This window comes from Acartia tonsa, chromosome 11 (genome assembly GCF_053477335.1).
Source record: "Acartia tonsa isolate MP-2025a chromosome 11, ASM5347733v1, whole genome shotgun sequence".
In the NCBI taxonomy this organism is placed as follows: Eukaryota; Metazoa; Arthropoda; class Copepoda; order Calanoida; family Acartiidae; genus Acartia; species Acartia tonsa.
In genome coordinates, this window is record NC_137270.1 from 45,569,342 (window position 1) to 45,596,354 (window position 27,013).

General features: G+C 32.5%; 1 protein-coding gene across 7 annotated transcripts; it reads right to left on the bottom strand.

Annotated features, from left to right (window-relative positions):
• Nucleotides 1-598: 598 nt before the first annotated feature.
• Nucleotides 599-27,013, bottom strand: LOC145332683 (uncharacterized). Of its 7 annotated transcripts, none has more exons than XR_013884262.1 (16): nucleotides 22,862-22,968; nucleotides 20,224-20,300; nucleotides 17,710-17,805; nucleotides 17,125-17,240; nucleotides 16,501-16,680; nucleotides 15,759-15,821; nucleotides 15,030-15,124; nucleotides 11,536-11,620; nucleotides 10,900-11,007; nucleotides 10,229-10,333; nucleotides 9,495-9,625; nucleotides 8,903-9,016; nucleotides 8,363-8,485; nucleotides 4,152-4,245; nucleotides 2,435-3,166; nucleotides 599-2,240 (listed from the first exon to the last, which is right to left on the bottom strand). XR_013884262.1 is itself a non-coding variant. In XM_080177698.1 (16 exons), the coding sequence occupies exons 2-16, from the start codon at nucleotides 26,174-26,176 to the stop codon at nucleotides 3,025-3,027; spliced, it is 1,608 nt and encodes a 535-aa protein (XP_080033824.1). In that variant the 5' UTR covers nucleotides 26,177-26,185; nucleotides 26,895-27,013; the 3' UTR covers nucleotides 599-3,024. The 7 variants fall into 7 exon arrangements, 5 of the variants coding, with proteins under 5 accessions (XP_080033824.1, XP_080033821.1, XP_080033823.1 ...); XR_013884261.1 differs by having other exon boundaries at nucleotides 599-2,253; nucleotides 2,370-3,166; XM_080177698.1 differs by lacking the exon at nucleotides 22,862-22,968 and adding exons at nucleotides 26,098-26,185; nucleotides 26,895-27,013 and having other exon boundaries at nucleotides 599-3,166.

Genomic DNA, 27,013 nt, shown 5'->3' on the forward strand with positions numbered 1-27,013 from the left:
GTGGCTAACAAAACTGGTTTTAATCTATTATTGAGCTTTTTTTATATCCGCGGAAAGCTGTTTATAATTTAATGTGAGGAACAACTAATCTTGTGCTAGAAAGCCATGACCTAACAATGATCCTGAGCTAAATGGAAGTTTTAAATGTTCTACAGTCTTAAGCTAAAGAAAAAATTTGCTGTACTCAGAGCTGTATCGCCATAAGATAAAGAGAGTGGGAATGAAAAAACGTCATTATAGGGGGGAAAGAGCCAATCCACTAGTCTTACAAAGGGAAAACTAAAGGAGGTGGTTAAAGGGGGGGGGGTGTGGCTGTTAAACAGTCATGCTTGATTTAATACCAACTCATCATTTTATAGAGATGTATTTACAATTGACGCCATTACTATAAACTTTATTCAATAATCAAAAAATCCACGACAAAAAAATTATTTAAATTTTTCTTATATTTTTTTCGCGCATTTTTTAGTCCCACTAAGAGATGTCTCTAATTACTTGTGGTTTACGGTTTTACTCCCCCCCCCCCCCATCCCCTATATTAACGTATCGTTGCAAAAATCATTAAATAAATGTTAAATATTATACTATACATGAAAAATAAGCAAAATAGTTACTTTTATTGTTAAATAGGTTTAATATTAAAATGATTTTCATTTAAAATCACAATATTCAAACATGATAAAAATGTAAAAAAAACACATCCTTTTAATTTTAGGCACTTTTTTAATTTGAGCAAATTAATTTTTCTTCCCGTGGATACAATTTCTCTAAAAATGGTTTAAAAAGTCATAATTTTACATTATAATAAGTCAACGGATTGTTCAAAATAACGGATTAAAAAACAACAATAGTATAAGTCAGATATAAAAATAGTTAAATATGTAGGTATAAGACAAATTTCTTTTTTCTAAAGGCACAATATGGTTATAGTTATTTATAACATCGTATTATAGACAGCTTACCGCGGATATCAAAATGAAAAATCATAATATCAAAACCAATTTTGTTAGACCCGAAGGCAGAAGGCCCGGGTAAACAAAACTGGTAGATATTAACATTATGATCTTTGTTTTAATATTCGTGAAATTTGTCTGTGATATGATGCTATTCATGATTTTTCAGTAAGGCTAAGAACCTGTTATAATCCAGCGGATATTAATCGGTTTCGAAGCCATACTGGAAATGGTTTTATTGAACACAAAATTCGCTGTTGAGTAAAAAAAAGTATTTCGATGATTATTTTTCTATTTTGAAGGTAGGTAGGTAAGTTATATCTAGAAGAAAATAAGATTGGTTCAGTTGCATAGTTCGGATTGTATAGATACATCAAGACAAGGACAAGCATTCTGAAGATAAAAACATGACCAATAATGTCCACAAGTAGCACAGCTAATGATTTAGAAAACGGATAAAGGTGTTACAATCATATATTATAATTCAAATTCATAATGAACCTTATCAATGTTTTTTAACTATTTTTTGGGAGAGAGTCCTAACCCCCCTCCCCCCCAAAAAATATTTTTTTACTCTTTTGAAACTCAAATTTTAAAGGGGATGAGGTCGAATTTTCCCTTTTCCTACCTTAAGTGCCCCTGGAGGCTTCTAGGAGCCTAGCGGCTAGTTTAATATAATCCATTAACAAGGTCCTTAGAAGTTGGTCATTAAGTTTCTCCATGGTCAGGGAAGAGGAATGGTTAGTCATATTGGAGATTATGGGGGCATCTTTATAAAAGCCAGCTCGGAGAAACATTTATCAGAGTATGCAAGAATCTCTCACATTAATCACGTACTCTATATCTATATTAAAAAAATATCCACGAAAGGTTCATTATTATAGCATTGTCTGTCTGTTTCAGTTTTCAGAATGCTTGTCCCTTTCAATAAAATTAGCTGCTTTTTACATTACATACTTTGCATTTAATTAAAGTTACACTTGTTAAATAACATAAGCTAATCATAATTTTCTTTACATTGCGGAAAACAAAGTATCAAAAAACAGAACAGTAGAATATAATATTAATTTAAAATTATCTTCATTTACATATTAAAAAGCTTAAATTATAACGAGTTTAATTTCTTTTAAAGGGAAAATAAATCTACTTTTCGTTTTCAGAACACTTATCTTTCTCCCAAATGATTATCATTTGACTATTTACATTTGTCATACAAAAATAATATATAATATTCAACTAATGAGTCAATTTTTCACATGAGTAATTTTATTTTTAGTTTTTCTATTTCTATATTCTGCTCCTTATTATTTTATACAAGTATTTATTGATATAAGTTTAATAAGATAGGTATGTATTTTTATTTAAAAAAAAGGATTCTATAAATAAAAAAATCTATCAAATGGATTGTTAAATTACTTCTTTAAAGCTCATAATTAAAATAATTAAGCTAGCATAATATAGAAATCTGAAAAAAAAGGTACAATTAACAAAATAACAATAAAAATGTATAAATATAAAGGTGGATCTCTAATTCTTTGATAGGAAACGAGATCAGTTTTTAACAACAACTTAAAGAGAGCGGTTTAATTGGAAAGATTATTATAATATTAATTAAGCTAATTGGAATAAATAAATTTAATGATCAGTTCTAGAAAATTTATATTTATTTGAACATAAAGAAAATAGGCCTAATAGTAGTTTCATTAGAATTAAGACATTTTTGAGAATTTTAAAACATTTCATTTTAGACTGCTAAACATCTATATACATTTTAATACACTAACGAGTGGTTAAAATATTTTATTGGTTCTAAATAATCAATAAAAAATGAGCATTTAAAGTTATCAACCATCTCGATCATAACAGAAAAGGGAAAAAACTACTTCATAAATATAAAAATAGATTATAATTTGAAAACAAGAATTTAAATTAAAGTATTTATATCCCTTATAAATTCTAACTAAGAAATTTTAGACTATCCAACAGTAGATAGATATTTTCTATCCTACAGAAGGTAGATTATTTGTAGCCATCCAATTACGGATAGACAATCAAGAAATCATCCAATTATCTATCCATCTAGCGGCTCAATGTGGGTAAGAAATGAGCAGAATATGTAAAGTCCCATGCAGAGAGTGACGAGGCTGGTGAAGGCCATGAGAGATGAGATACTCCAGAGGACAGCGCAGCAACTACGGCCATGACTCGCGTATCTGTACGTACAGCAGAGAGGTTAATATCTATCTATCCATTTAACATGGATAAAAGTTCAGGGATAAGACAATGGGCGTTATGTTACACCTACTTTTCCTTCAAGTAAAGAAATACAGAATTACTTTATTTGTTGATTAGAATTTGCTATTTAACTAATGAACAAACAAGTTTTCTAAGTTTAAGAGCTAGAATCATTTAACGTACATTATTATTCCAGTGCCCTATCTAGCTGTAGGTTCTTAATACTTGTATTACTTATCGCAGCGTATTGTAGACAACTTTCCGCGGATAGTAAAATGTTGAATTATAAGATTAATGCTGGTTTTGTTAACTAAGACCTAGCAAAACTGACGTGATATTCTACTTTGATTTTTCATAGAATATTGTCTATAATACGATACATGATTATTCAGTATGGCTCAGAACCGGTCTAAATCCTGCGGATATTATATACCTAATCGGTTTTGAAGCCATAGTGGAATAATATAGGTAAGATTAAAGCTATGATTAATTTATTTAGGGAGGGAGGGTAAAATTGGACTGTAATTTCGACTACATGGTAACCAAATTATATCAAACAAGTTCCGCTATTCGTAGACTTAAAACATTGGGTACTTTGATATACAAAATTGGTTCAAACTGCTGGTATTATATAGTGTCCAAACTTTTATCAACAATCACTTAGGATGTACATTTTGTCGTCCATTGTCTTATCCCGTTAGATTACTTTGTAAATACAGAATAACAATTATGAAGCTTAACTTAATTGCTTAAAGTTTATATGAACTAATGAATTAACAACAAAATATAATAAAAACGCCATATTTATACCTATAGAAGCTGCCTAGAAAATTCTTTATAAATTAAAAATGATTAAATACTATTTTCACTTTTAAAAAATCACTTCACTTCAATATAATAACTTATAATAAACGGGGAAACCAAATTACGCGAAGAGCGGAGAGAGAATTTTATTTGTGTCACCTTTTATTTTGTGAATGTTGATAGGAAGGGGAGGAATCTATATCATCTTGTATAAACAGCTGTGAACCAGCCCTCTCCATACGACAGTCCCAGCCTAAACAAAAAGGGGAAGGAGTTGCGGGGTCGAGTTCGTTTTGCAGATTATAATTTAAAAAAAATAATCAATAAAAAAAAGATAATTGTTTATTTTATAGTAGCTTGTTAATTAATATCGGAAACTTTAAAATTAATTAATTAATAACTTTATAACTATTTTATCAAACTTGTTATATTTCATAAAATGAATCCGACCCCTGATTACACGAGTATGCAATTGCACCAATCACAGCGCAGGAAATTTTCAGCTGACCAATCACAGAAGAGAAAGAGTTTAACGGTTTTTTTGTGTCATTAAATTAGCGACAGCTTTAAAATTTGTAAAATAAAAAGGTATCTTTATGAGGTTCTTCATTAAAAATTGTAATTATATTTCGAAATTAATTGTGCAAAAAATAATAACTGGTCAAAATAACAAAATTGGGAGTTTCTTTGTTTAGATTAGTACAAAAGACAGCTTCAAAACCAAGCAGCTTCGGCAAAAACGAAAACATCCGGGTTGACGGTCCAATGAGAGGTGTGGTAGCTATCTCTAGCAGAAAGGGGATCAATACGGGGTGAGCGAGAAAAAAATACCGGTGCGCAGCCAGCTTTATCTATCTGACTGGCTGAATAAGGAAATTAATTAACAAAGAGAGATAAAGGTATGTGAAAGGAATTCAAGCGAAAAAAAGATGCCACCATGTAAAATATTGCTTTAAAGTTTATTTTTCATCTAAAGTTTTTTACATGATGTAAAAGTCGTCTTCACTACGACATAAAAAAAGAAAGAAATTACTAGATAAAAAAAGGTGAAAGAATAAGTTAATTATTTAGTTTCTGTGCCCCTAGCATTTAGGGAAGGCGGGGAATATCAGAAAAGTAGCCTAAAAGAGTATCCTTAGTATGGTAAATGGTAGCACTAGTAGACAAAGGAATGTTGGTACAATGTATGCCATGAGAGTATCTTACCTATTAAGAGTATCCTTAGTATGGTAAATGGTAGCACTAGTGGACAAAGGAATGTTGGTACAATGTAGGTTATGAGAATATCTTACCTATTAAGAGTATCCTTAGTATGGTAAATGGTAGCACTAGAAGACAAAGGAATGTTGGTACAATATAGGACATGAGAATATCTTACCTATTAAGAGTATCCTTAGTATGGTAAATGGTAGCACTAGAAGACAAAGGAATGTTGGTACAATATAGGTTATGAGAATATCTTACCTATTAAGAGTATCCTTAGTATGCACACCCCTCCTTAACCGAACTTTAGATTAAAAATATTTTCTAAACATTTGGACAATTGGGCGTTCAAATAGGACCTAGTGGTAGTTAGAATCAGTTGAGAACAAAATCCTAGCCGTTCCTTCTTGCCAGATATCGCCATTTTAAGATTTTAAGTAAAATTACACTAATTATCCAAATAAAAACTTAAATCTTCTTTCAATTTTTAGTATAATTTTAGTGAGACAGCCTCTAAACAGAGTATCTTTGCTCTTGTGGCCAAACTGACTGCCTGGAGTACCTAACAGAGAGTGCCTTTATTTGTTAACACAAGTAGGGATTCGAACCCATTCCCTAAACTAACCAAAGTGGAATAGCTGTGTAATACAGCATGAGGTCAGTATTTTCACCACTGACAGATGGAAGGCATGGACAAACCCGATCATTCACCCACAGGCCCCAGTGGAGCACCTTGGAGGTCTGCACCACATGTTTTCTGGGGTGTTGTTCACCTGAACCCAAAGATTGGGCAGTTGAGACCCAATGGTGCCCTCAGGCTCCCATTAACCCTGCCATTTGGGCCAAGCTCAGAGTGATGTCATGTCACACACCTGGCGTGTGCCCTGTCCATGAGACGCTCCCCTGCCAATCACAGATCAGCACAGCTGCCATGGAAGGATAGCTGCAGGTGCTGGGCTGCATACCTTCACTCAAGATGCAAGTTAGCCCTATTCTGAACTTGATCCTCCATCTTGAACTATGCCTTGAGCCTGGGAGGGCTCTTTCTGAGGGAGTTGGGGACACCATAACTGTTTGACAAACCCGAGCTGATGGTATGGATCAATAGGAAGAGTAACCATGGTCGCCCCAACTCACATTAAGCAAGTGGTCCTAGCCCTGCCAACCCTGGGGAAGGCCCAGGGCCCCTCCCACAAACAGCAGCTGAAGACAAGAAGCACTCTAGTCGTACAATCAACTGTCTGGCCAGGGCAGCTTTCATGAAGCCACAGCCCTTGTCCCCATCAAATTTCATGAGGTCATTTTAGAGCTGACCAAGATGCTCCCCTGCCAATTACAGATCAGCACAGCCACCATGAAAGGATAGCTGCAGGTGGTAGGCCACATACCTTCAATCAAGATGCAAGTTAGCTCTACCCTGATCTTGATCCTCCTGGAGACATGGTGTTGTGCATTTGAACTATGCCCTGTCCAGTTTCACCTTCTGTGGGGGCCCTGGCCCCTATCTTAATGGGAATGGCCAAGAACTTCACGCTACCCATATCCTGTTCAACGGTGAGCTCTGAACAGGTGCTCCTTGACCTCATGGAAGTCGATGGGGACATGGGCTGTGGCCCCATGAAAGCTGCCCTAGCCAGACAGTTGATTTACAGCTAGATGGCTTCTTGTCTTCAGCAGCTGGTTGTGGGAGGGGCCATGGGCCTTCCCCAGGCTTGGCATTGCTGGGACCACTTGCTTAATGTGAGTGGGGGCGACCATGGCTACTCTCCCTATTGATCCATACCATCAGCTCGAGTTTGTCAAACAGTTATGATGTCCACAACTCCTTCAGAAAGAACCCTCCCAGGCTCAGGGCATAGTTCAAGATGCACACTACCATGATCTCCTGGAGGATCAAGATCAGAATAGAACTAACTTGCATCTTGAGTAAAGGTATGCGGCCCACCACCTGCAGCTATCCTTCCATGGCAGCTGTGCTGTTCTGTGATTGGCAGGGGGCATCTTACAGCCTATTTCAGGAGACAGGTGTGTGACATTATACTAAGCTTGGCATAAATGGCAGGGTTAATGGGTGTCTGAGGGCACCATTAGGTCTCAACCTGCCCAATCCATGGGTGCAGGTGAACAACACACCAGAAAACATGTGGTGCAGACCTCCAAGGTGCTCCACTGGTGCATGTGGGTGAATGATCCTGTTTCTTATTAGGATAGGCCTTGTCTTCCATCTGTCAGTGGTGAAAATTCTGACCTCATGCTGTAATACACAGCTATTCCACCTTGGTTAGTTTTGGGAATGGGTTCGAATCCCTACTTGTGTTAACAAATAAAGGCACTCTCTGTTAGGTACTCCAGGCAGTCAGTTTGGCCACAGGAGCAAAGATACTCTGTTTTAGGGCTGTCTCACTAAAATTATACTAAAAAATTGAAAGAAGATTTAAGTTTTTATTTGGATAATTAGTGTAATTTTACTTAAAATCTTAAAATGGCGATATCTGGCAAGAAGGAACGGCTAGGATTTTGTTCTCAACTGATTCTAACTACCACTAGGTCCTATTTGAACGCCCAATTGTCCAAATGTTTGGAAAATTTTTTTAATCTAAAGTTTGGTTAAGGAGGGGTGTGTATGGTAAATGGTAGCACTAGAAGACAAAGGAATGTTGGTACAATGTATGTCATGAGAATATCTTACCAATTAAGAGAATCATTAGTAGACAAAGGAATATTGGTACAATGTAGGTTATGAGAATATCTTACCTATTAAGAGTATCCTTAGTATGGTAAATGGTAGCACTAGAAGACAAAGGAATGTTGGTACAATGTATGTCATGAGAATATCTTACCAATTAAGAGAATCATTAGTAGACAAAGGAATATTGGTACAATGTAGGTTATGAGAATATCTTACCTATTAAGAGTATCCTTAGTATGGTAAATAGTAGCACTATAAGACAAAGAAATATTGGTACAATATAGGACATGAGAATATCTTACCTATTAAGAGTATCCTTAGTATGGTAAATGGTAGCACTAGAAGACAAAGGAATGTTGGTACAATATAGGACATGAGAATATCTTACCTATTAAGAGTATCCGGAGTATGGTAAATGGTAGCACTAGAAGACAAAGAAATGTTGGTACTTACAATGTATGTCATGAGAATATCCTACCTATTAGGAGTATCCTTAGTATGGTAAACGGTAGCACTAGTAAACAGAGGAATGTTGGTACAATGTAGGACATGAGAATGTCATCATGCTGGCTCACTGAGAATGTGGCTTGAGCAGGACCATCTGAAATTTTTAAATAAATTAGAGAACAGTTAATAAAAAGAAGCAGTGATATTCCTACCCCATATTTTCAATTTATTTTTTACAAATTAGATAGCCTTATCAATACTCATTAACCAGCCACTTTGTTTGAAAGAACCATAAAAAATGTCCAAAAATAAAACAATTAAAAAATCTTAAAATATTTTTAGAGAAATTACATTGGTTTCTTTAAACACTTATGAACCTTTCACGCCAAGGTACAGTTTTGGATGATAAGTGAACACTGAACAAGTGTCTGACTATATTCTACAATAGTTACAAGAAAAAACAAGCAATACAGCAAGACATTCAGACAAAGGAGTGATACTAAGCGTTATATAACACCCATTGCATATTAAAATATACTTTGAGAATTTGTATACAACCAAAAAGTTTTACCTGCAATGACTTGAATTTGGGTTTTAGGCATTTGCATGGAGATCTCTTTCCCTCCTGTCCGCACAGATATCTCAATCTCATTCATGGCAAGAAAGGTGCTCACCAAGGCTTTAACTAAAAATAGAAAATACCATCTCTGGGTAATTCTAAGACAAACTAAAATTATATAGTATGTATAAAAAAGTAAATATCATTTACACATTAAGTACTATTTTGCAAATGTTATTTTTATTTGGAGGCTTTTGATTTTCACTAGGGGAGAAAATCAACCATCCAATAAAAAAATACTTACAGATAAGTATCCAGGGAGAAGGGGAGGGGACATGAGACTGTATAATACACTGAGAAATACTAAAGATTGTGTCTCAATTTACTACCGTCCATTGCCTTATCCCTTAAGATTCATGCAAACTTGTTAAAAAATATTCAAAGTTTTATATTAATATCCCTCGTTGTACCCAAAAATCCTTGGTTGGGTACCAGAGAAAGTGTTGGGAACATATTGTACAATAGCCGTGCTGACAACAGTGCACAGGATATCTTATCCCTTAAAATCCCTGTAATTTATTAAAAGTACCCAAAGTTTTTGTACCTGAGAAAGTGTTGGGAACATATTGAACAATAGCGGTGCTGACAACAGTGCACAGGATGCACACAGCCCCCACAGCATTCACCAGGATCAACCGCCACCCGCGTCCGGTCACGTGACCCATCTTCACATCACTAAAATAACAATGGATGTAGAATATACGTGGATATTATAACAGGAGAAAAATTGTTGTCAGTTTAGGTTGCAATTTTCCCTCACTTTTATTGGCAGGGCTGTTTATCCAATAGGAGGGGAGGGGATGGGGGTAAAGGAAGGGGATGTGGGAGATCATTATTTTTGCCCGCTACAGAGTTAACTTTATTAAAGAACATGAAAATCTGGGTGTAAGATCCAAGAAATAACATATCCATTAAAACAAAACATCAACAGTGAAACAAGGATGATTGCTTCCACTTATAAAAATATGATTTTGCTTTATAAAACAAACAGGATGTCTAAATATGTCAGTAGCTTAGGATCTTATTTACATTTAGACTGATATTGTTCTTCTTTGTTCTAAAGGTTTTCAAAGTTCCTAGAAGGTTAATAACTATTTTAGGAAAGTGTACCTACCTCCACCCTTCCATGAGAAATCACACATAATAAAAAATCTACCCCAAATTATTATTATAATTAAATCTTCAATTGAAAGTGGTGGGTTAATTTACACCTCCCCCACTTTAACAAGTGCCCCTATAGGCCTCTAGGGGCATACACGCTAGTAGTAAATAACTCACCCTGCATAACCTACAGGCATAACCACACCACCAATACTGAGCAACAAGGAGTTAAAAATGCTGATTTCTTTCTCATCCTCCACTGTCTTATCCCCGAATACAGCTCTGAAATAATTAAAAAATATTACAAGATATCATTAATATGGTAGCTGGTTGTTTGTGTATAAGATCTCATAAAAAGCTGATTTGTCTACCTACAATTTTTAGAAAAGCTTTGTATTTTTCCTGTGCAAAGTCAGTTCTTAATTGTTAAAAACTTTTCAAAACTTTGTGCCAGACTGTCTGTCTGTAACGGATAACTCATGTTAGAATTATCCTATCAATTTCAAACTTAGCATGAATAAATACTCCAGTAGTCATTTACAACTAAGACAGCATAGCAAGTCCATAATAATTACTTGAAAGTTCATATGTCCATTTGTAACGGAATGGATTCTAAGCTTTTTTGGACAAAAATTTTTATTTGATATAATCAAACTATTCAAATGATTTTTTAAATATTGATTCCTAAGGAGATAAGGTACAATGCTTTACTGGACAGCTGTACAGAAATGATTACCTGAACCTCCTACCACAGATGGTATAATTACTGGACAGCTGTACAGAAATGATTACCTGAACATCCTACCACAGATGGTATAATTACTGGATAGCTGTACAGAAATGATTACCTGAACATCCTACCACAGATGGTATAATTGCTGGACAGCTGGACAGAAATTGCAGACATACCAAACAGGATTCCCAGGCACAGCACTATCCACATGGGCTCAAACAAACTGAAACAAGATTAGTTATCATGAAAAAACTTATGCCATTTCCTTTAATACTTATACTTACATATGTCCTACTTTTTTGGGACACAGTAATCCAATTACTGTTTAGAAAACTGGAAATTAGTTGTTAAAATTTTTTTTTAAGATACACGTACCACTGGGCATAAATGTGATAGAATTTAAGCAGATCATTGAAGTGATTAAGTTAAAGAATCACTAAACCTCTCCAGTAATAAACCAAAAGTGTCATAAATTATTTAGAAGTCCATAAGAAAATACCTTGAAATCTAGTTTTAATTTCAAAAAGATATAGACAGGTAAGCATACAAAATGAATTGTTGACTAAATATTCACATTACATATCTCTTATGAAATAAAGTAGATTTTTTTGTTTGAATCTTTAGATTATCTTAACTACTGAACCTATCAAGTTCTTCATTTTAGATAGGCTTCTCATAGGTCCCTGTGTGGTTTTATGCTATTTTTCTGCCCTCTTCTTCTTCGTATGAATTTAGAATATAAATAGTTTACCTGAAAAGCAGAGAGAAAGCAATAACCCTGAAGAGAAGATTTGAGAAGATGAAGGGGAAACCAACTAGGATTGCAACTGGCCGACCTAAACAAAATTGTAATCCTTATACTAAAGTAACAGGATGCTTGTCTGTGTGTTTGTACCGAAGGATCTTGCTAACCGCTCAACCAATCGGGTTCTCCTTAACAGGGTAGCTTCCCATAGGTCCCGGGAAGGTTTATAACTATTTTCTTTGGGGGTGGGACACCCCCAACCCCCCCAACAAAAAAAATTTATTATTAATAGTACTTATCGCATCGTATTATAGACAGCTTTCCGCAGATATTAAAAAAATTATACTATTAAAACCAGTATTATATGCCCTGAGGGCCTGAAGTTGTAGGCTAAAAAACAGATGTTAATTTTATTTTTTTATTTTAATATTTATGTTAAAATGTCTGTAATACGATGCTATACACGCTTTTTCAGTATGGCTTAGTACTGGAATTGATCCAGCGGATATTAATCAGTTACTGGAATAAACCCTTGAGTAGAAAAGAAATAATATATTTATATATTAAGAATTATTTGAATAATATTCATATCCTAGATAAACATCATTATTAAACAACAACTATTTTTGAGGGCTTTTAATAAAACAAATTGACGTTTTTAAGTCTGATTTAATAAAACAAATTGACGTTTAGACATCTAAAATTTCATAAATTGCAAGAGAGGGATCCTTGTCAGAGATCTAAAGGGATTAGACAAAGGATGATAAATTAATATACATCCACAATGATGTTAAACAAAATTACCCCTTTCATAAATCAATATCATTGGCTTTATTTTAGGACACTCTAGTTTAGAAACAACTAAACAAAAAAAATAGCCAACAAATAAGATAACGTAGTTATAAAACTTTGGGTACCAACCAGTGAATGTATAATTTACATTCTAATGTCCCTTCCCTCCCTGGATGCTTGTATAAAAATCCTTGTAAGCTAATAATTGAATTGTTATTGAACAAGTGTGATTGTTTACTAGGGTGGGTTCATATCGGAATTAGACAAAGAGGGGATATGCAACAGATAAAATTAACCTTAAAAACATTTCTGACCGTATAAGAATTTTAAAATATTGAGTTTTAAAACGCGACCACTAAAAAATATATTTGATTACTTATTAATATGCAAAGACGACATTTAAAAAAATTTGAATCAGAACTATGGCTTCATGGTGCTCCCTGTCCGTTTCAAAATATCTCGTTCCTAGCCTTAGAAATCACTAAAAAACCACATTTTAAAAGGTTTATTTAGAATTGTCCAATTTGTAGAGGTTTTTTAGATTTTCTCAGGCTAGGAACGAGATTTTTTGAAACGGTCAAAAGTTCCTGATTCTACTCCTCAATGCCTTTCCTGGGAGCACCATGAAGCCATAGTTCTGATTCAATAAATTTTGGACTCCCATTTACAAATAGCTATACAATTGAATGTCTGGTCGTCAGCGGTTTTAAGACTTAAGATAAATTTTAAATTATCCAGAGGTGTATTATACTCATACAAATCATTTGCAGATCCCCGCTTTGGCCTCAGAAAAAAAATGTCCAAAATCGACCCACCCTAATGTTTACATTAGTAGTACAGCCAACATAATTATTCAGTCCTGACACTATACATGTGTCAATGTCCGTTTGTCCTAACGTTTCAGTGCTTCGCTTTTATGGAAGTTGTCATCCTTGTTAATTTAAAAATAAATATGACGTACATATCTTATTGCAGAGTAGATGCACGTCCCGCAAAAATAATTCAATTTAACTACGACAAGTCACTTCAAAACATTCACTTTATATTTGCAAAATTGTTTAATTTATCATCACATTTTTCACATTTTTATTGAGCATTAGGTTTTAAGTAGCAAAGCTTGTATATAATTCCTAACTAGCGCTACGCCCCTAGCATCTAAGGGCTCTGTATTCTAAGGAGCAGAAAGGTGCTATAAAACAAGGATGACAACATCCATAAAAGCGAAGCTCTGAAACGGTAGGACAAACGGACATCATACTTGTATAATGTCAGAACTGAATAATCAGAATGCGAATGTATAAGAGTCAAAGCAAAATTGTAAGTAAATTTGTTGAAAAACTGCTTGATACAGGATAATGATTATGGACATACTTACATTTTTAGGACTTGATTATAGAATTTCTTCGCTTATAATATTGTACTTTGTTGTCCCAGGAATCAGTTTACCAAAAATCAGACCAATCGGATAATTAGGTCACATACAAATTTGTTGTTCAAAATGTTTTAAACATTTTTAAAATGGACGTACGGACATTCTGGTAATGATTATAGAGTTGCTACGCTTTCTAACTCGTACCTAACTATTACAGGAATCACCATGAAAATTTGAAATCGATAGGACAATTATAACATGCCTAAATTAACGAAAAAAGCTATTTAAAAAAGTAAAAAAAATCAACATGTTTCAAATGGACGTACGGACATTTTGGTAATGATTATAGAGTTGCTACGCTTTCTAAATCGTACCTAACTACTAAAGGAATCATCATGCAAAATTTGAAATCGATAGGACAATTCTAACATGTCTAAATTAACGAAAAAAGCTATCCGTTACGGACGGACGGACGGACCGACCCTAATTATAGAAAAGCTTCGCTTTTAAAAAGCTTTAAACCATCCAAAGAATTATGAAAATAAAATAGCCTAAAACCACCAAAAGGACCTATGCGAAGCTTACCTAAAATATAGAAACCAAATGGTTAAGTAGTCTTTCGAGATCTCAAGCTTCAGACAAAAAAACCTTACTACTTTATAAAATAGGATATCTCCTGCTTTATAAAAAGTTTTATATTTTCTAGGCTGCTCTGATATAATTCTCTGATCAATATTTAATCTACTCTATAACTTTCTTTGTCCGCTTGTTTGTTTATAATGATCAATTTGAGCCCATTAGAATTATATGAGGGAATTGTGATTCAATCAGTATCTTCAAGGCAAATGCCCGTCTCTTTTAAAATTTATCTATCTAACTACTTACTTGTTAATCTTTCATTATATCTATAAGCTGCTATAAGAAGGTTAAGAAAACTGATTGTAGTCTATCTATCCATTATCTATAAATTTATCTATTTATCTATCTACTTACCTTTTTAACTCTTATTATATCTATAAGCTGCTATAAGAAGATTAAGAAAACTGAATGTAGTCTATCTATCTATTTATCTATTAATCTGTCTATCTTTCTATCTACTTAATAGTTAATCTCTCATTATACCTATAAGCTGCTATAAGAATATTAAGAAAAAACTGATTGAAGTCTATCTATCCATCTATCTATCTATTAATCTATCTATCTATCTATCTACTTAATAGTTAATCTCTCATTATAGCTATAAGCTGCTATAAGAATATTAAGAAAAAACTGATTGAAGTCTATCTATCCATCTATCCATCTATCTATCTATTAATCTATCTATCTATCTACTTACTTGTTAATCTTTCATTATATCTGTAAGCTGCTATAAGAAGGTTAAGAAAACTGATTGTAGTGGCCGCAAACTGAAGCTTATTCTCGTAAATATGCCTAAAATGAATATTTTCAAGTCAGGGATCTTAAAGGACAAAAAACTAATATAAAATACATCCCCAATGAGGATAAATAAAATTACCCAAAATGGTAAAATTATTGGTTGAAAAGTTGGACATTACTGAATCTGAGTAAACGAATTACAATTCAATAAAAGTATCCAGACCTTTTTGAATCTCAACTTAATGAACCAACCAATCAAAATTTTTAAAAACGTCCCCAAAGTTGTTGAGCCAACTAATAGGAAGACGTTATAATATAAAACTAGTGTAATAAACAGTCCAATGTCCCCTCCCGCCCTACCTGATGTTGTAATCCTTGTTTCAAATAGAAAGCTAATTAACAAATAAATTAAACGCCTGACAAAGTAGAAATGAGAATAGTTATTTAGCGCATTGTATTATAAAAAGCTCTCCGCGGATATAAAAATGTAAAATAACAAGATTAAAACCAGTTTTGTTAGATCAGAGATGCCGAAGGCATGGTCTATCAAAGATTATTATTGTACATTTTTATATTCGTAGAAAACTGGTCATATATAAATAATTTTTCAGTTTGACTGCGAAACGGTTCTTAATTCTTATCCAGTGGATATTAATCGGTTTTGAAGCCATACTGTAAAAGCTGTTACCTATGAAACAAGCCAGCGTCCACAGAATTTTTCTCCAACATAGAAGAAATCAATGTATTCATACTAAATATTTCATACAAAAATTAACATTTTTTACGAGGAAGAAAAATAAAACTTATTAGGTAATCATTCAATTAATAACTGTATTAAGGGCTCTGTATTCGAATGGACAGAGAGTCACTAAAAAAATATCTTTAATCCATCCCAATACTTAAACCATCACAAGCCCTATGTGAAGTTTATCTAAAAGACTAAAATAGAGAACCAAATCGGTACAGTGCAGCGGTTATTGAGATCATTTAAATCCATAAACTTATCAATCTTAAACCTATCCTGTTATTTAATAGTCCAGTGCTTTTATAAAGACCCAAATGAAAATAATATGGATTGTATATTATAACCAGTTTTTTTTAACCATTAGGGGCCGAATGCCCATACTAACAATACTGGTATTTCTATTTTAATATTTAAGGAAATTGTAAAATACGATGCAATACATAAATTTTTACCTAGTAAGGCTGAGAGCCTATACTAATCCAACAGATATTGATTGGTTTGGAATCCATAATGGACAAAAATATTCCATTTTAGCCCCTCCCCTGATATTTTTTTAGTCTCAATAATAAAAATTAATTGTTTTTGACTGAAGGAAACCTTGGAGAAAAGACAGATTTCATCTGGGTAAAAAAATTGTGGATTTTTAGGTTAGGTAAATATTCGAATATTTTGTTTTTGTATTTTCCTAACAATAAGTAGAGGTAGGGACATAACACAGGCTTGAATTATTCCAGCTATTCTCACAATTCTGGCTTTTCTGTCCCTATCTACTCTTGCTAAAGCTCTGTAGACAAGGATAAGATGAAGCAGAGCTGGGGAAGGAGGGATCATCAATAACAGTGATAACTTGAAGGAGAGTTGGCCTCTGAAAAAAAAATGGATGATAGTTTTCAGTAGCAAAGGTACTACCGTACTCTATAATTCATTTTGTCTGTATATCATGGGTAATGCTATAAAGGGAAGTATCATTTTCTCTGCTGCCATTATAGAAAGAGGACTTTTAAAAATGAGCATTCTTTATAACATCTAGAATATAATTTACTTGCTTTTAGGACCAAATAAAGTAAAATGTCCGATATATTTGTCAGGAAAATGATTACCGAGACCAAAAATGTGCGCAGGTGTAAAAAAGTTAAAAACTATTAAAATACTGATTCTAAAAGTTGAATTAACTTTTTATTTTGTCCATTAGAACAAACAAGACTCTGAATAAGCCTATCTAGAAGCAATGGAAATTCTTAAATAATGAAGATGTTAGTACAGGGATTCGAACCCTTGACCACCTTGTCAACTAGCGGACGCGATTTACCTGGTAAGACTATGCATTACTGCAAGGCAAGGGATTGTTAGAGAGGGCAGAAACATTGGTAACAAAATTGGGAACAGGCTTGTCCCTTTGGGCGAGTATCTCCATACATGAACAACCTAGATTAAAATAATTTGAATTATTACGTAACCTATATGCTAGTGTTTGGTTACTGGGGTCGTCTGTCTGTCTGTCTGTCTGACTATCTATCTGTCTATCTGTTTACTTTGTTTCTCATTTCAGCTATAATGATCTATGTGAGTAGAAGTAGTTGTTCCAAAGCACTATCTGTCTGTAAGTTTGTCCATCTCCATGTCAGTTTGTCTGTCTATCTGTCTACCTGTATCCATAAAACCATTTCAGCTGTAATAATCAATGTGAGTAGTGATGTCCCAAGGCACTCTGTCTGTCTGTACGTTTGTCTATATACCTGTCTCTCTCTATATATATCTGTCTATCTATCAACCTGAATCCATAAGACCATTTCAGCTATGATGATTAATGTGAGTAGTAAATGTCCCAAGGCCTCAGTGTGTATGTTTGTCTGTCTGTCTGTCTGTCTATCACTATATCTATCTGTCTATCTACCTGAATCCATAAAACCATTTCAGCTATGATGATTAATGTGAGTAGTAAATGTCCCAAGGCACTCCAGCAGTCTCGTTTCCTCTTCCCAATATCAACCTGAAGTAAATAATTGTATACATATTGTCGTTGATCCTTAAGTAAAGATTTGCTTTAGTTCATAAAAATAGGTATTTTTGCTTTATTCATATTTTAAACTTATAAATATAAATTCTACATATATTCTTACATAACATATTTTATGAAATATGATATTCTTAAATATATTGAAATTAATTCTTCAAACAATTGCGTTTGAATAAAATTGCTTTTCTTTTTAAATATTTTACAACGCATTTTTATAAAGCGAAGCTTTTCTACATTAAGGGTAGGACCGTCTGTCCAAACTTTTTAACCAATAATTGCAATGTACAAAAAGGGTAATTTCATTTTTCCTTATTAGGGACCTAAATTAAATTATCATCCATTGTCATAACCCTTCAGATCTATGTGAAAACAAAGAAACATAGAGAATTGATTTTATTTAACTTACATATTATTCAATTCAACATGATTGGTAGCAAAGCTACTCTATACTTCACTATGTCCGTTTTTACGTTTTTGTAATTAACTCCACTCCTTTCCTCAACAGACGACTGAAATTTACAGGGATTCAACAAGTTCACATTATACATATTTGCAACAAGTTTCATCAATATTAGGCATTCTATCAATTGAGGAACTAGATCAATTCCTTTCGTGATTTTCTCGACTTCTATTCAAGATAGATGAGTGAAATTCTTAGGGATTGATTAAGTTAACATTCTACATATTTTAATCAAGTTTCATTAAGATTTGCCTATTGGTTGGGGTGCTAGATGGATTCCTTCAAAAACCAATATAATTTTTAAAATAGATTTGTGATTTATCTTATTAAGTTAAATTGATATTTTTTTAGCTTCGCTACTTATGGATGTTGGGTTCCTTGTTTTAAGTAACAAAGCCACTAATATGAACAAAAACATTGATAAAAACTTAGGACAAGCTAAATTGTTGAAGCATTTTTTATATTTCAAATGTAGCTTTTACAGGACGAAATCTTTATATTTTTTCCAGTATGGCTTTAAAAAAACAAAATTAATATCCGCCGGAATAGAGTTTTTCCTAAGCCACTGAAAAACTTTTCATCATATAGTATTAAAGCCAGCTTGCTACGATTATTAAAACAAAAATCATATTAATACAAGCTTTGTTAACCGGGACTTCGGCCTCTCGGAGCTAAAAAAAACTGTTTTAATCTTTAATTTTTTGAATTTTAATATCTTCTGAAAGATGTCTTATATTTCGATGCAATAAATAACTATTCTATTTCTCAAACTAATCCTGATGATTTCTATAAAAATATAAGTTGCTTTACTTAATAATTTTTTTCAGTCATTTTGAAGTTTTAGTAAAAACTTTGTTTGACAAACAAATAAAATCTAAATTGCAACTTAAAGTGAAGAAATTTTAACTTGAATTTCTAAATGTTGATTTAGTATTAAATATCAAGGCTCGAACACACGCCCACAGTGGCTTAACTGTGGCCATTTCTTAAATTTGAAATGAAATATAAAAATAAATCTTTGAAATATATACTACCTGTTTTCACACTTCTATATTAGACATCTAAAGGGATAAGACAATGGCCGATAAATTGATGTATATCCCCAATAATAATATACAAAATTACACCTTCTGTAGATTAAAAATAGTGGTTGAATCGTTTAAACACTAAACTTAATGAATCATACAATCAAAATTCACTAAAGTTTCCAAAGTTGTTAAGCCAACGAACACATTATTTTAAACTTTGAGGACTAGTATGATAAACAACCCATTGTCCCCTCTCTCGCTCTGTATTTTTGTACAATTGTTTTTAATTTTAGGCCATTGTGAGGTGTTAGAATTGACATTTATTCAGATGATTTGCACTTTCATCTTAAAACTTTAAATCAACAAATAATTGCTATTTAAACTATTTTCTAGCATGGCTTAGAAACTGATTACTATCTGCTGGATTAGAACCAGTTTTAAGCAACTATGAAATATCATGTATAGCATCAAATAATAAAATCAAATCATACGATTAATAGTTTTTTATTTCGCGCTTCGGTCCCCCTGGCCATCAGAACGAAATTATAATTCATCGTATAATTATCCGCAGAAATCTGTCTATAATACGATGCGATAAATAACAATTTTATCTCAATAAATTAATCATTTTCTTTTACTAAAGAAAAAAAATCTCAGTATTTTCCCTCATAGTGCCTAGTAGAGCACAGAAATCCCTCTCCCTTATCCTTTAATATAAAGTAATAAGGCTTTTTGTCATAAGCTCAAGAACTCGGATTTTGCTTGTCTAATTAGGTTATACTTTTTAGTGAAGCTTTATAAACGTCCTAGGTTGGTTTTATGTTGTTCTCCTGACCTCATCCACTCCAACCCTAGAGGCTAGAGACTAAGTAACTAATCAGGTTTGCTAAAAGCTTTACTTACCCTTTTTGTGGGAGTTTCCTCCTGGTCCATCCAATACTCTCCTCGTTTTCCATAGTCGCGGCTCAACCAATCGGGATCTAAAAATATTAATATTTTTTTTATCGTATCGTATTGTAGACAGCTTTCCGCGAATAGTAAGGATGAGAGCCGGTTCTAATACTGCGAATATTAAGCAGTTCCGAAGCCAGACTGGAAAGAATATACTTATAATTAAGCTATTTTGACAAGGATGATAAAAACATCTGTTAGTAGCGAAGCTCTTGAAAATACCATTAAGAAGAGTAAAGCAAACGAACGGGAATAGCTTAATACGTAATGTAGTTCTTGTAATGTTTTTAAAAGATTGAAAGAAAAAAAATCATCGAACTGAAAAAATCCAATAATGTATAGGTACTTAACGATAATCTTGATATTGCTCGGTGTAAAAATTTTTTTTATTTTATTCTCAAAAAAAGTAAATTGTTGAAAAGTTATATGCGATAAAATATTCAATTTATACAAAAAAAACTATTATTGATAAGAAAATAAAAAATCTTGAAGCTTTGATAAACTAAAGGGATAGTTTCACGAAGTGCATTTAAAAAAAAATAGTGAACTGTAAGTTTTTTCTATTTTAAATAACGTAGTAGTGCATAATATAAAGTTATTGATTAAAATTAAAAGATTTGACCAGGGATTTTCCTTAAAAAATGAGTTTTTCATTTTTATTTTCAACTTCGTTGCATGTTATATATGGCAAAAACTTTTTTGTCATAAATACAACTTTAGATAGCATTTACTAGTTAATAGAACTTCAAACTTTTTATACAACAAAATACACATAACAACAAAGAATGATCAATAAAATATTTAGTATGGTACTTAGAGTAATGATCTTTTTATATGTCTTAGTAAAATATATTAGGCATTGGATAGATATGATTGTGATAAAGAATTATAACATTGACCTGACCAAACTTTTTTTATTTGACAATATCTAAAAAAGTTAGTGATTTGCAACATAAATTACATGAGAATGGTCTATATATATATATATATATATATATACATATACATATATGTTGTATGGTTAGTTGGTATTTCCACGTGAGATAATGTGTATATTGTAAGTAAACCGGACGGTTTTCTTAATTTTTTTAAAGAGAATCTATAGAAAATCTGTCCTATAATGAACCAGACGTTATTTTTTATGTTTTTTAAGTAACTTGTCCCAAGGGGAACCCCTGTTCAATTTTTTTATAACTCTTGTGAAATATGTGGAAAAAGATTCTCTGAGATTGGTCTTTTGGCTATACATATTTGGAAAAAAATAGACCATTCTCATGTAATTTATGTGGCAAATCACTTTAACTTTTTTCGATATTGTCAAATAATAAAAGTTTGGTCTGGTCAATGTTAAAAATTCTTTAACATATAATCATATCTATCCAATGCCTAATATATTCTACTAAGACATATAAAAGTTCACTACTCTAAGTACCTTAACTCTTTAAATACACTTCATAGAACTATCCCTTTGATAAAAAAATGCATATTTATATTACGTTGTTTATTACCGTTTTTTTCATGAACGCAGCTACTCAACAATCATATGCATATGATATGGCAATCAAAGTAAAAGAATAGAGAGGGGCATGAGCTTTATGTAACTCTTCCCACAGAGCGGGGACAATTTTGTATTGGGTCTTTCAAATCAAATGTGTCATAAAAAAATATCTAGCAAATAGCGTCGTAAATATAAAAATAGCAAAGTCACTATAAAAAGAACAAAAGGCAATTTGCTAGCAGACGAAAAGGATTCTCGCCACTTAGGCCAGGTAGTTGCCTGGATTATAATTCTATATGTACACATTTATTATCAAATGGCCAACCAAAACCCACAAGTACACAACAAAAGGAGGGAAAAAAGATTTCAATTTAAAAAAATTTCTACCCTACTATTAGACATGATTGTTCTTGATGTGCTATTAAACTGTTTACAATAATTGAGAAAAAAATACCTGTACATCCAACAAGTATTAATAAAAGAAAATTATCAATTAAGTATAACATAAATAACAAAATGTCCGTTAGATCTCACTAAATAAAGGAGGTAAAATGAAAAATATATATATTTTTTTTGGGGGGGGGTGGGGGTAATCACCCCTTTACCTCCCCCTTTGGACGTCCTTGGTAGGGTCATTAGAAGGTTTATAACTAAATCGATGGATGGTATCTAAAACCCTCCCCCCCCCCTACCCCAAGAGAAATCGCTACTAGAAGAAAAATCACCACTCCAAAATAATAGATTACTTTTTCAATCATAAAAGATTATGTTTCAATATTTTTAAATCCTTCAATAATTCTTAGAGATTGTCATATCTTATCTTAGTTGTAGAGAAGCTGTGATAATAAAAATAATCCACAACAACGGATATATAATATACGTGGATATATTGACATGGGAAAATTTGTCGACAATTCAATTTGCTATTATGGACCTCATTCATTGGTCAGTTCGATCATCCAGTAGAAGGGGAGATGATGAGGGTAAAGGGGGTATCGTTATTTTAGCCAGAGTCGCGAAAATTACTTTATTAGAGTACATGAAAATCTGGCGCAACATCCAAGTAATAATATATCAATTTCTATAACAAACCTTTAATCACTTTGCAGTTGCACCCTTTAATTTCACCATAACCGAAGTAAACAAAAAATATTGACATTTTCTTCACTCTTAAGGGATAGTTCGTAAAAAGTATCATATCAAAGCATATCTCCTAAAAAATTTTCAATATCTAACAGTAAAACTGCTAGTAAGCATATAATATAAGAATATACCCAAAGTTTGATAAATATAAAAACAAAATGATTTTCTTTACTGCTTTCAAAGATAGATGTCTGAATTTTCTTTTAAAGATTCCCCTAAGAAATGAGACTCTACTTTCATTCTCCTTTACAGAGAAGTTTCTTATAGGTCCAGGGAAAATAAGCAACTATTTAGGGGAGGGTGGTGCCATCTCCCTCGAAATAGAATCTTTTTTACTTACTGTTTCGAACAAATAACTACCCACCCCTCTCCTTTAAGAACCCCTAGAGGCCTCTAGGGGTGTAGCCGCTACTTTTTAATATGATACTTTTCATAGAACTTCCACTTTAGATAATCACTGATCAACTCCTTGTTTTAAACTAAAATGAGTTCAAGTTCATATTTAATAAAACACACGTTTACAGGTTTAAACAGGGATATAAAGGGATAAGACAATGACCGATAGAATAATATATATCCCGAATTATGAAACACAAAATTACCCCTTCATTAGATTACAATTAATGGTTGAAATGTTTGGATACTCAACCTAACGAACCATCCAATCAAAATTCAATAAGTACCCAAAGTTGTTAAGCCAACGAATAAAAAACTTCAATATAAAACTTTTGAGACTAGTGTAACAAACATCACAAAGTCCTTTCCCTTCCTGGGCTTATAAAAAAAAGATTATGCCTAGTCGTTCAAATACTTTGTCCGTTAGTCTGTTGCGTCAAGAAACATTTAGATAGAAAATGTCAAACCCCTGGCGGAGGCTCTAACACAGCGGGGCAACCCAGAAATCAATATAACCTAATGAAATACAAAGACAAAGAGCAACCAACCCTCCTACCTAATTTAAATTTATTTCAAAATTTGCCTCATCCCCTTCCCTTCTATTTAGATGAACGAACTGACCTATAAATGTAGCAACCTACATTTTCCAATTTCAGTATATAAACGTATTCTTTATACATTTAAATAACAAATATCTTTAATATCTTCTTTATTAAGCTTCCCTGTAATAACTATTTTTATCCTTGTTCCATAAGAATAATTCATAATGATTAAAATTCTTTTTTTTAAAATGCATGTTTATTGTTTACATTATGTATGATTAAACAATAACATATATGTCATGATATTTAGCCATGATAAATATGTTAAAAAATATTATTTGAAAGTATGAGGATGTGTATGTTTCTAAGGGTGCGTCTGTCTGTAACGAAGGATCCGGCTAAATGCTAAACCAATATGGATATTCTATACCGTTAAGCTTCTTATATATTAAGAGCAGGTTTATAACTATTTTGGGAAATTAAAAAATACCGACAGCCAAAAAGTTTAAAGTGGAGTATCCTCTTAAACAGATGTTTAATTTTAAGAAGAAAAAATTAATTAACTGTTCTATTTAGTTTATGTTTAAAGCTTATTTGATATGTGTAATTATTTACTTAATAGCCGCTCTCTATTTGAAGAGGAAGAGCGTAAAGGCAGAAAATAGCCTATAACCATTCTGGGACCTATATGAAGATTACACAAAATGGAGAACAAAATCAGCTCAGTGGTAAGCGAAACAAAAACCTTACAACCTTACAAAATAAGAAATATTTTACATTAATATATTTTGAATTTTCGCTTCGCCTAAAATGTAGATGTTTTTTTCCCTTGTTTTTAAATGCAATTCAATCATGCTACTTAAATGATCATTTAAAATACTAAAGAAAACAGCAAAAAAATAACAGCTAAGTATTAATTTACAATTTTAACATCTAAAGTATTTACCTAACAATTATGATTTAATATTTATAACCATCGAGCTCTATTAACAGCAAAATTCCATATCTTTTTAGGTCCATAAAAGGCAAAAAAAATCATCATTACTACTTGAAACCTAAATCAACTATGTTCATAAAATCTCCTTGAATCGATATATTATTACTTGGATGTTGGACCAGATTTTCATGTAGTCTGATAAAGTAACGATCGGGGGGATCCTAATCCCCTCCTTTCCTACTAGATGAACGAGCTGACTAATAAATGGGGACCATGTTAGCAAGATAAATTAAGGACATATTTCCGCTGTCAATATATAAACGTATATCCTATATCCATTTCTCCTCGAAAAGAGAACAACTAAATAAAACTTATGTAATTTTGGCTGTTTATAAAATTTAGCTGTTTTAAAAACTGTACTACATTCAATCTAAAATTAAGGTGAACTGAAATTAGTTTCCGAATGTGAACACATTTTCCTAGGTGTTTCCCAATCCTATCTCAATATTTGCTACTAGCTAAAAAACATTCAAACTTCAAAAAAAATCAAAATTAGAATGTATTAACGATTTATACATTATACATTCAAAGTTTTAATTTTTCAAATTTTGATTTTTTTTTTGGAAGTTTGAAGGTTTTTTAGCTAGTAGCAAATATTGAGATAGGATTGGGAAACACCTAGGAAAATGTGTTCACATTCGGAAACTAATTTCAGTTCATCAAAATTAAATGTTAAAAAAATTGAAATAAAAATCCGGTCATTCAACTTAGGGTTAATGTGGCCTAGAACATTTATTTTCACTTTTAAGGAGAATGGGACTCTTATTGAAAATGAAAGTTTTGCAACTTTGGGTACTTAGTAAATATAAATGTTAAAATGTTAAAGCTTGTTAAAAATGTTTTAAGAACTATTAATATCCTTATTTTTAAAGCATAATCACTTTATTTAAAGTGTCAAAAAGCAACTGACCATAAAGGTCTGCCTTACTAAAAATGCTCCAGTAATTAGGTATAGTAAATGGGAATTATCATTAACATTTTTAGAAATAGCAGCTGAGTAGGTAAATTACGTCCTTTAGGTTTTCGCTTTTTATGACTTATGGACGGACAGGAATATCTAAAAAGCTTTAACGACAGACACATCCTTAGGTACTTTTTGGATAACTATTAAAAAAAACTAATGCAGAGCTTTACTAAAAAGCACAACATAGTCTTTTCATTTCACAGACAGGCAGACATCATAAAAAAAATAGCTGAAATATTAGCCGTTACAGAAATCTTAACCAGCGCAAAGTATAAAAAGAACTTACCTAGGTTGACCTTGGAATTCTTTGATTTCTCCCCTTTCTCAGTTGGCTGGGGTAGCATTGCTTCGTCACTTTTTTCCATTATCCGAACCTGAATATTTTTAAATGAATAATTCCAGGCATCTAAAGGGATAAGACAATGGCCGATAAATTGATATACATCCCCAATTATGATACACAAAATTACCCCCTTTTGCAAATAACAATTTAGAGGTTGGAACGTTTTGACACTCAATATAATAAACAAACCAATTAAATTCGATAAAATTCCCCAAATTTGTTAAGCCAACGAATTAGAAAATATTATTATATATATGGGTAACTTATGATACTAGTGTAATAGTCCTATTCCTAACCCTTACAGTACCCGAGCCCTGCGAGACTACCAGTACCCAATATAACCTAACCTAACTTGAACTAAAGAAATACAAGAACAAACAAAAACTACCCCCTCGCATTATCTTGAATTTAATTCGAGAAAAAAAGGAGGAAGGGGTTCAATGCTCGACAAGGTACTTTAAGAGAAATTGCCGAACAAATTGATAATAACAATATTTCCAGTATGGCTTCAATACAGATTAATATCCCCTGGATTACAACCAGTTCTCGGCCATACTGAAAAATCATAGATAGTAACATATTACAGACAATTTTCCACGAATAAAAAAAATCAAAAATTAATAACAGTTTTGTTAGACCAGGAATTAAAAGCTGGTTTAAATTTTATAATTTTTTCATTTTGATATCCGCGGAAAATTGTCTATAATACGATGCGATAAACAACTATAATTTAATCCTACCTAAACAAATGTGTCCAAGTCAACTACCAAAGACAGAAACGGTCAAACAAATGTACACAACAATAATCAAAACTAGGCGATTTTTCTTTCTTGCTTTCAACTACATTTTTTTTTCTGAA